The following is a 10,966-nucleotide window of genomic DNA, read 5'->3' on the forward strand; positions in this document are numbered from 1 at the left end:
TCTAATGATCTTCCAGTAATCTAAAGGCCCAGTCACACACAACGACTTACCAGCGATCCCGAAAACGATGCGACCTGATAGGGATCGCTAGTAAGTCGCTGGGAGGTCGCTGGTGAGATGTCAGACCTTACCAACGATGCAGGAACGATACAGGTCACAGTAGCGACCTGTAAAACGATCTCGGCGGTCATTGGGACCCTGTCACACAGTCAAACACAGCGATGTGTCCTGCCCAGCAGGAAATCGCCTTTGAAGAAAATGGCCTGGACCTTTCTGCAACAACCGGTGACCTCACAGCAGGGGCCTGAACGCTGGTAGGTGTCACACATAACGAGATCGCTACTGCGTCACAGAAACCTTGACTCAGCAGCGATCTCGCCAGCGATCTCGTTATGTGTGGCGGTACCTTATGATAAAACTAAAATGGCTGCTGGATTCACTTCCCTGCCTCTTAGACAATGTTTGAATCACCCCGATTGGCTGCAGTATACCATGGTATATAACTACAGAGTATTATGGGGAAGCCCACTTGACCTTGCAAAACATTATTAGATTACTCTCTAATGCTTCAGCAGTGAGTGAAATGGCGCCGGAGTTTGTTGTGGTTTTTTTGTTTGTTTTTTTTTTAATTTTATTTTTCCAATTCTCAAGAGTTAAAATTCATCAGGACTTGTAAATTTAATTAAATTTTACTCTGAAGTCGATTCTGTGTTTGGATCCACTCCTATCTAATTATGAAAGGAAATTATTTGTATGCATTTTTTTTGTCAATATTTACAAATCAAAACTGGTGTTCTTTTGTATAAAATGAATGTCTTCATCTTTGCTTTATTTTGTGATTTTTCCTTAGGGGAAGATGGGTTTAGAAGAAACTATAAAAGTGTGGAAGCAAAGGACACATATTATGCGATATTTTCACGAGACAAAGACCCTACAGTCTGCTGATTTTCTTTCTAACTTCTATGCTGGCCAAGATCAATAAGTGTAATCACAATTGTTCAGTGTTACTCATACAAGACTGTGTGTTAAAAGTAAAAATGCAAATATTAAAAAAAAAAAACAAAACGTAAAATACATATATGGTAATTGTGTGTGTATAAAGAAAATCCAAAGTAAATAAGACACTTCCATTTTTAGACATTAGTTGTTTTTTTTTATCCACTTAATACAATTCTCTAATATGCATATGTAAACTTGGTTATCCCACCTTCAAGGCATTCTTCTGGTATGACATGGAATTGCTATGTTCTGCTACAAGTGCATTTCAATAAATTAGAATCATCAAAAAGTTAATTTATTTCAGTAATTCAATATAAAAAGGGAACCACATATTATAGTCATTACACACAGAGGAATCTATTTCAACTGTTTATTTCTGTCAATGTTGATGATTATGGCTTACAGCCAATGAAAACCCAAAAGTCATTATCTCAGAAAATTAGAATATTATATAAGACCAACTGAAAAAATGACTTTTTAACTCAAATGTTGGCGCCTACTGAAAAGTGTGTACAGTAAATTCCTGAATACTTGGTCGGTGCTCTTTTTGTATGAATTAATGCATCAATGCGGCGTGGCATGGAGGCAATCAGCCTGTGGCACTGCTGAGGTGTTATGGGAGCCCAGGTTGCTTTGATAGCAGCCTTCAGCTTGTCTGCATTGTTGGGTCTGGGGTGTGTCATATTCCTCTTGACAATACCCCATAGATTCTCTATGGTGTTTAGGTCAGGTAAGTTTGCTGGCCAATCAAGCACAGTGATACTGTGGTTATTAAACCATTTATTGATTCTTTTGGCAGTGTGGACAGGTGCCAAGTCCTGCTGGAAAATGAAATTTCCATCTCCAAAAAGCTTGTAGGCAGAGGGAAGAATGAAATGCTCTAAAAATTTCTTGGTAGACGGCTGCGCCGACTTTGGCCTTGATAAAACACAGTGGACCTACACCAGCAGATGACATGGCTCCACAAATCATCACTGCTTGTGATGTGTGAAATAGATGTCAAGCAGCTTGGATTGTGGCCTCTCCACTCTTCCTCCAGACTCTGGGAGCTTGATTTCCAAATTAAATGCAAAATTTACTTTCATCTGAAAACATCATCTTGGACCACAGAGCAACAGTCCAGTTCTTTTTCTCCTTGGCCCAGGTAAGACACTTCTGGCATTGTCTATTGGTCATAAGTGGCTTGATACAAGGAATACGATGGTTGTAGCCCATGTCCTGGATATGTCTGTGTGGGGTGGCTCTTGAAGCACTGACTCCAGCAGCAGTCCACTCCTTGTAATCTCCCCCAAAATTTTTGAATGGCCTTTTCTTAACAATCCTATCTGCTATTATCCCGGTTGCTTGTGCACCTTTTTCTACCACACTTTTTCCTTCCACTCAACTATCCATTAACTCTAGAACACGCAACCATAGAAAACAAGTTACCTATCAGGCCTGTGAGGCCCCAGGTATGCGTTCTAAGTTTAATATGCTTCTTTTGCAATGACCTTTTGTGGCCTACCCTCCTTGTGGAATGTGTCAATGACTGCCTTCTGGACATCTGTCAAATCAGTAGTCTTCCTCATGATTTTGTAGCCTACTGAATCAGACTAATGGACCATTTTAAATGCTTAGGAAGCCTTTGCAGGTGTTTTGTGGTAATTTATTCTAATTTTCTTGGATAATGACTTTTGGGTTTTTAATTGTCTGTAAGCCATATTCATCAACGTTAACAGAACTAAACACTTGAAATAGATCATTCTGTTTGTAATGACTATATGAGTTTCTTTTTTTGTATTGAATTACTGAAATAAATTAACATATTGATGACAACTAATTTATTGAGATGCACTTGTATCGTGAGTTGTGGAATATTGACCCACAAATAAAACTATATGTAAAACTATCCACGGAAAGCAGGTTTTTTCAATTCACCTAAGAATATTATAGGCCCACTTTTATTTAAAAGACTTCTGAATAAAACATCCATTCTGTTCATTGAAGATGGAACTCCTTGCCACACTGTTAGTGAGATGGAAGATTGTCAGGGAAAAAAAAAAGCTTTTGTAAATTTCCATGAACAAGCCAGTCACCTGATTGAATCCTGTCCTGAAATGATACACTACAAATGTGCCTTTCACTGAGTTCTCATGCAGCTCTCTTTTCTCCATTTTGTGCTATTCATACAGTGCCTACAAGTAGTATTCAACCCCCTGCAGATTTAGCAGGTTTGATAAGATGCAAATAAGTTAGAGCCTGCAAACTTCAAACAAGAGCAGGATTTATTAACAGATGCATAAATCTTACAAACCAACAAGTTATGTTGCTCAGTTAAATTTTAATAAATTTTCAACATAAAAGTGTGGGTCAATTATTATTCAACCCCTAGGTTTAATATTTTGTGGAATAACCCTTGTTTGCAATTACAGCTAAGAATCGTATTTTATAAGACCTGATCAGGCCGGCACAGGTCTCTGGAGTTATCTTGGCCCACTCCTCCATGCAGATCTTCTCTAAGTTATCTAGGTTCTTTGGGTGTCTCATGTGGACTTTAATCTTGAGCTCCTTCCACAAGTTTTCAATTGGGTTAAGGTCAGGAGACTGACTAGGCCACTGCAACACCTTGATTTTTTTCCCTCTTGAACCAGGCCTTGGTTTTCTTGGCTGTGTCCTTTGGGTCATTGTCTTGTTGGAAGATGAAATGACGACCCATCTTAAGATCCTTGATGGAGGAGCGGAGGTTCTTGGCCAAAATCTCCAGGTAAGCCGTGCTATCCATCTTCTCATGGATGCGGACCAGATGGCCATGCCCCTTGGCTGAGAAACAGCCCCACAGCATGATGCTGCCGCCACCATGCTTGACTGTAGGGATGGTATTTTTGGGGTCGTATGCAGTGCCATCCAGTCTCCAAACGTCACGTGTGTGGTTGGGACCAAAGATCTCGATCTTGGTCTCCTCAGACCAGAGAACCTTGAACCAGTCTGTCTCAGAGTCCTCCAAGTGATCATGAGCAAACTGTAGATGAGCCTTGACATGGCGCTTTGAAAGTAAAGGTACCTTACGGGCTCGTCTGGTTTCAGTCAATACCATAAGTAACGTATTCCACCGCAATGGTCTCCGTTCCAATGTCCCCACTGCCATGAGATCTTCCTGGACCTCCTTCCTTGTTGTCCTTGGGTTAGCCTTGACTCTTCGGACAAGCCTGGCCTCGGCACGGGTGGAAACTTTCAAAGGCTGTCCAGGCCGTGGAATGCTAACACTAGTTCCATAAGCCTTCCACTTCCGGATAATGCTCCCAACAGTGGAGACAGGTAGGCCCAACTCCTTGGAAAGGGTTTTGTACCCCTTTCCAGCCTTGTGACCCTCCATGATCTTGTCTCTGATGGCCTTGGAATGCTCCTTTGTCTTTCCCATGTTGACCAAGTATGAGTGCTGTTCACAAGTTTGTAGAGGGTCTTAATTAGTCAGAAAAGGCTGGAAAAAGAGATAATTAATCCAAACATGTGAAGCTCATTGTTCTTTGTGCCTGAAATACTTCTTAATACTTTAGGGGAACCAAACAGAATTCTGGTGGTTTGAGGGGTTGAATAATAAATGACCCTCTGAATAAACTTTTCACAATTTAAAAAAAAAAAAAAAAGAAATATTCTTTTTTGCTGCAGTGCATTTCACACTTCCAGGCTAATCTACAGTCCAAATGTCACAATGCCAAGTTAATTCCGAATGTGTAAACCTGCTAAATCTGCAGGGGGTTGAATACTACTTGTAGGCACTGTATATGAATTTGGTCAGTGTTTGGTTACATTTTAGAGCTTTTATTCCACCTACTCAACTGCTTCTTCTATATGGCGAACCTATGGCACGCAGAGCCCATTCTGCTGGCACGCGTGCTGTCGCCTGATCCTGCTGCTTTGATTTGCTGGTGCAGTCGCGCCGGCAATCAAAGCTGTGATGGATCGGAGGAGACATTTCTCCTCGCTCTGACACTCCTCCACCCCCAGGCTTCAGGTGTTGCCTAGGAGACGGAGGAGCGTCATTGAGCGGCGCCGGCGTAATGACGTCTTCTGGCCGCGTGGGAGCTGAGGACCCAGTGGCGCGCAGCGGGGGAGCATGTGCAGGAACGTAAGTTGTGTGTTGCTTTGGTTTTTTTTTAAATAACTCCTGTGCGGCTGTGCCAACGTGGGATGGTGGGGGGATGCGTGGGATGGGGGAGAACGCACATGCCAGCATGGGGTGGGGGGAGGGAGAACTCACATGCCAGCATGGGGTGGGGGGGGGGGCGCGGCAGCGCCAGCGTGGGATGGGGAGAACGCACATGCCAGCATGGGGTGGGGGGAGGGAGAACGCACATGCCAGCATGGGGTGGGGGGGCGGCAGCGCCAGCGTGGGATGGGGGAGAACGCACATGCCAGCATGGGGTGGGGGGAGGGAGAACGCACATGCCAGCATGGGGGGAGGGAGAATGCACATGCCAGCATTGGGGGGGGAGAACGCATATGCTAGCGTGGGGGGGGGGGGAGAACGCATATGCCAGCGTGGGGTGGGGGAGGGAGAACGCATATGCCAGCGTGGGGTGGGGGAGGGAGAACTCATATGCCAGCGTGGGGTGGGGGGGGGAAGAACGCATATGCCAGCATGGGATGGGGGGGGGGGAGAACGCATATGCCAGCGGGGGGGTGGGGGAGCGAGGACGCGTATGCCAGCGGGGGGTGGGGGAGGGAGAACGCACATGCCAGCATGGGGTGGGGGAGGGAGAACGCACATGCCAGCATGGGGTGGGGGAGGGAGAATGCATATGCCAGCATGGGGTGGGGGAGAAACACACATGCCAGTATGGGGGGGGGGGGGGGGGATGTACATGCCAGCATGGGGTGGGGGAGAAACACACATGCCAGTATGGGGGGGGGGGAGCATGCATGCCAGCATGGGGGAAACACACACATGCCAGCATGGAGGGGAGGGGAGGGGATGACATGCATGCAGGCATGGAGGAAACATGCATGCCGGGATGGAGGAAACATGCATGCCGGGATGGAAGGAACATGCATGGTAGGATGGAAGAAACATACATTGCAGAATGGAGGAAACATGCATGCTGGGATGGAGGAAACATACATGCTGGGATGGAGGAAACATGCATGGCAGGATGGAAGAAACATGCATGGCAGGATGGAAGAAACATGCATGCCAGGATGGAAGAAACATACATGCCAGGATGGAGGAAACATGCATGCCAGCGTGGGGGAGAACACAAATGCCAGCATGGGGTGGGGGAGAAACACATATGCCAGTATGGGGGGGGGGGAACGCACATGCCAGCATGGGGTGGGGGAGAAACACATGCCAGTATGGGGGGAGGGGGGGGAACGCACATGCCAGCATGGGGGGAAAAGATGCATGGCAGGATGGAGGAAACGCACATGCCAGGATAGGGAAAACATACATGCAAAGATGGGGAAACATACATGCCAGGATGGAGGAAACATACATGCCAGGATGGGCAAAACATACATGTCAGGATGGGGAACAATGCATGCGAGGATGGAGGAAACATACATGCCAGGATGGAGGAAACATGCCACGATAGGGTACATTTACCAGGAAGGGGAACATTTACCAGGATGGAGGACATTTACCAGGAATGGGGTACATGCCGGGATGGGGGAACATTTACAAGGATGGACAATATGTCAGGATGCGGTACATTTACCAGAATGGGGGAACATGCCAGAATAAGGTACATTTACCAGGATGAGGTATATTTACCAGGATGGGGCCATGATGGGGACAAATATACCAGAATGTAGGAAATATATATCAGGATGGGGGACATGTTTACCAAGAAGTGGCCCAGGAAGGTGGACATAACTACACAATGAAAGGGGAGGGGAGCAACTCGTACATCTTTATGGGATATCAAGATGTTCAGACTTTGAAATGTAGATGTGTATTTCAGGGTGACATCTGATTGCATTCCAGGCTAAAATCTCGGTCTAATATGCTGCAATTTTTCCCAGAAAGATCAATCCAACTGCTGTGTCTGGAAAGGACAGGGGCTCAGCTTCAATGTGTGGTAAGCATGCATGAGCGTGATGCTCCCTGCTGAAGAGAAGAGAGAACTGCAAAGGGAAGGTTAAAATCAATTATTTACATAATAGGATTGGTTGGAACTTCGGAAAAAAAATTGGGTTTAGGGCTACAGTTTGGGCACTCGGCCTGTAAAAGGTTCGCCATGACTGTTCTATACCTTTGCTGTGGAGATAATTTACAAGCTAAAGCGTCATGACTGCCTCAGCCATTGAGGGAAAATAACGCTCTTACCTTTTATTAGTTTAGTAGAAGCACTAGATGTGTACTGAGGATATGATTCATTCCTCACTGACATATGGTAGTTACATCATATGTTGGTCGAAAATTACACATTTGGGAACTGTAATTAATACTACTTATCTTATACTTTCATGGTGTAATGCTCACTGCTGGTGAAGGCAATGAGCAGGAGGAGCCTCTGGATCATAGGGGGACCCAGGCTTACCCTTTAGTGGAAGAGGCTTGACTAAATGCTCGCCGACAGAGACAGAATACCAGGTGTCACTACCAAAGCAGTAACTGGGACAGTGGCAGCTGAGCTGAGCTGAGCAGGGAGACGGCAGGACAGGTGGACACAGACAGAACAGACACTGGCAGGACAAACTGGGTAGAACACAAGGTACAGTCTGAATGGGGAATGTCTGCAGAGTCAGGTAAGGAACTTCTGGCATGGGTCATCAGACTCAGGTCACCAGCCATGGTACATCAGGCTCAGGAAATTAGACACTGGTGCAGCCTGAGAAGGACCTGAGAAGAAATCCAGTTATCAGGGTCCAAGTCATCTGGCATGGAAATACAGTAATCAGGGTCCAGGTTTTCAGAGACAAGAGCAGCCGGCATGGCTGAGCCAGACAGGATGACAGGTGCAGGCGGGTAGGGACACAGGTGCAGGACAAAGGGTGGTACTAGGGAACAAACAAGACAGGTCCAGGGAAACGGACAGGATAAATACAGCAGAGCAGAACTGGTTGCATTCAGGACTGGGGCTGGAGTCTGGGAGACAGGAGCAGACAGGTAGGACCATACACACAGCTAAGATGTGAATCATAATGCATTGCTCTGGCCCCTCCCATCAGGGGGAGGGAGCCTTAAGCACATGGTCCCTCCCATCCCAATGATAGGCTGCGACACTTTAGCAAGGTGAGCATGTTTCCTCTATAAAGGACAGGAAGCGTACACTATGAGACCAGGAAACCCTGGGCAGCTTTGCAGGGCCTGGGGCCTAGGCAAGAGCTGAGGACCGACACACATGGGCATCTGCAGGGTGGACGAGCCGGGGTCCGCACTACACATGTATGGCAACAAAAAGACGCAGATGATCACGCGACACATGGGTGGCCACGGAGGGGCGAGCTGAGGGCCACACAACACAAGGATGACTATGTGGGAGTGCAGAGGACCATGCTACACATGGATGGCTATGTAGGTAAGCAGAGGACCGCGCAGCACAAGATGGCCATGCTGAAAAAAAGGAAGGGACAGGCACATGGCGCTAGGATGTCGCGGAGCAACAACATACTAGAGAAAATGGCGCTAGTCATGGATGATTCCACCAGTGGGTCTGGATTATAAAATTAGTTTATTATTTTTAAAGTACCTTTGATTGCATGGTGCTGTACATGAGAGGGCGTTACATACAAAATACAAATAGAAAGTACAGTGAACAAACAATGACTGACAGGTACAAAAGGAGAGAGCCCTGCCGTTGCAGGCTTACAGTCTACAGAATGGGGAAGGAGATTGGATGGGTGGCAACTCCAGTGGTGGTGAGGTGGCAGAGATGGTTTTTCAAGTTACGTCTGAAAGTTCTACCGTAAATGTGGTAGATCAATGGACATGTTAGGGCACAGAGTTCCAAAGGATGGGGAATATTCCGGAGACTTTTTGTAGGTAATTGGGTGAGGAAGGGAACAAGTATGGAAAAGAGAAAGAGGTCTTGGAATTACCGGAGATCTGTTTTGGCAAATGCACACTAGCAAAGAATATCACAGTTCTAGTGTAGTTGATGCAATCCTTTCACAAAAAAACTCCATATGTAGTAACAATAGATTGGAAGCAGCACTCCAGTGGAAAACGTGGACTTTATTCACACAGATATATGCATAGGGGTCATTCTACATCAAGTGGACCAGTTTTAAAAATCGTCCCCACTCAACCTTCTCCGATTTTGTTGAAAATTTATAAGGATGTACATGTATGTTTGAAAAGAGGTTCTGTAAATTTTTAGGGCCAGATCTCAAATACATTGGGCACTGTTGAGCTTTCACTGGAGGTTCCACCAAGCCTGCGGCTTCAGCTAAGAGGATTTTGCAAACTTTGGCACATAGCCATTAGAGTTCTATACTGGCTATGATGCTGAAATTTGGCATACTAGCTCAAATTTTGCTGCTAAACACGATAAAATTATTACCAGCTATGACAAAACAATATTTCGGCCGCAATTTTGTGTCAAAGTAGCTTGTAAAACGTGTCACATAAAATTTATGCCTAACTTTGCCCATATATAACTCAAGACCAAAAACCAATAGTAACTGGTGCTTTGCCCCGTACACCAAACATCTACATGACTTTGCATTGCTGCAATATCACGGTCAAAGCATATGTATTTGTGGAAATATTCACACCCACATATGATGACAAACTTTAAAAAAACGAATTTTACCTATTTTTAGGTCAAATTTCTCAAAAAGGGTACCCCTAAAATATATTAATTATGATATCATTAGAAAGAGCACATTTTTCTCTACAAGGATCATTGGGGGGTTTTTTGAGTCTCAGTTTAAGAAAAGAAAAATGCCACTGAACATGGTGTTATTTATTAATACGCAATGAATGGTAACTGCACTATTCAAACCCTTGTGTTGGTCCTTGGTGGTTATACCACAACCAATTCCCTAAGAATTGGTCTTATAATCCTATTAAGAATTGTAATAATGCTGTCTTTCGAGAATTGGCAGCCCCATCACCTAGGAGCCATGGCCGATAGCCATGCAAGGCCAGCCGCTGGCGGTCTCTTTATCGCAGGTTGCGAAGCCTGAGGGTGGGTGTCTTTGCCTAGGATCCCAAGCCTAATATTGGGTATCTTTTGTTGGTTCCCAAGCCATAATGTTCAGTGTAAGTGGTCTGGAATTGTTGCTGAATTTGCAACATTTTCGGTTCAGAGAAGCTGTATTGTCGGCCCATTGCTGTTGCAGCTGGTGCTGGAATTATTGCAATGATTGACTGCTCGAGAATCCAGCATGTATCATTTCTCACAGGCCAGTGAAAGAAGCTAGCTGGTCCATGAGGATGCATAAAATTTATTAATGCATCATGGTCGTCGACTGAAATTTCAGAAATATTTCCAATCCACCAGTTCCTATCGTAAATGCAGGCAATGTATTGCCCTGGCTGGAGGTTTGCAATTGGCACAAAAGGCATTTCTGATCTGACAGATCTATCTACATGGGCAATGAAAGATGATGAGTCACTTGACACCCTTGAAATGCGAATCTTTTTGTCATCAATTGGCACAAACTGGTGATTTTCTCTTGTTCCAGCAATTGTATGTCCATCTTTGAACCTTTCTTCTTGAACTACCCGTATTTCGTCAATTTTTTCTTTTGGAACAAAAAAAAAACTTGATTCAATGCAGTTGCTCGTTGCAAAAGTTGAATAAATCCACCGGGGTCAGTATTTGGTTTTCAGTTGGGCGTTGAAGACTGGCACGAGCTGCCAACCTCTTTGCTGTCCGTCCAATCCCATCACAGGGCGACTTTCCATGACTGGTACTAAAAAAATTCCATTCAGCGCTGATATTGAAATCAGCATTGTGGTGGCACAAGTTGAGAAAATTTTTGAAATTTTTGTACTGGGCTGCAGATCCATCGCTGAAGCAACAATTCCAGACCACTT

The 10,966-nt window shown here is 45.1% G+C and overlaps 1 protein-coding gene across 1 annotated transcript in view; it reads left to right on the forward strand.

Annotated features, from left to right (window-relative positions):
• NDUFA6 (NADH:ubiquinone oxidoreductase subunit A6) overlaps window positions 1-2,887 on the forward strand; it is a 153,872-nt gene extending 150,985 nt beyond the window's left edge. The window contains exon 3 of the mRNA XM_075320918.1: window positions 851-2,887. Coding sequence (XP_075177033.1) covers window positions 851-982 — 132 coding nt within the window. The 3' untranslated portion in view covers window positions 983-2,887. The remainder of the gene's footprint in view (window positions 1-850) is intronic.
• The last annotated feature ends 8,079 nt before the right edge of the window (window positions 2,888-10,966 follow it).

Source organism: Anomaloglossus baeobatrachus, chromosome 8, assembly GCF_048569485.1.
Source record: "Anomaloglossus baeobatrachus isolate aAnoBae1 chromosome 8, aAnoBae1.hap1, whole genome shotgun sequence".
Lineage (NCBI taxonomy): Eukaryota > Metazoa > Chordata > Amphibia > Anura > Aromobatidae > Anomaloglossus > Anomaloglossus baeobatrachus.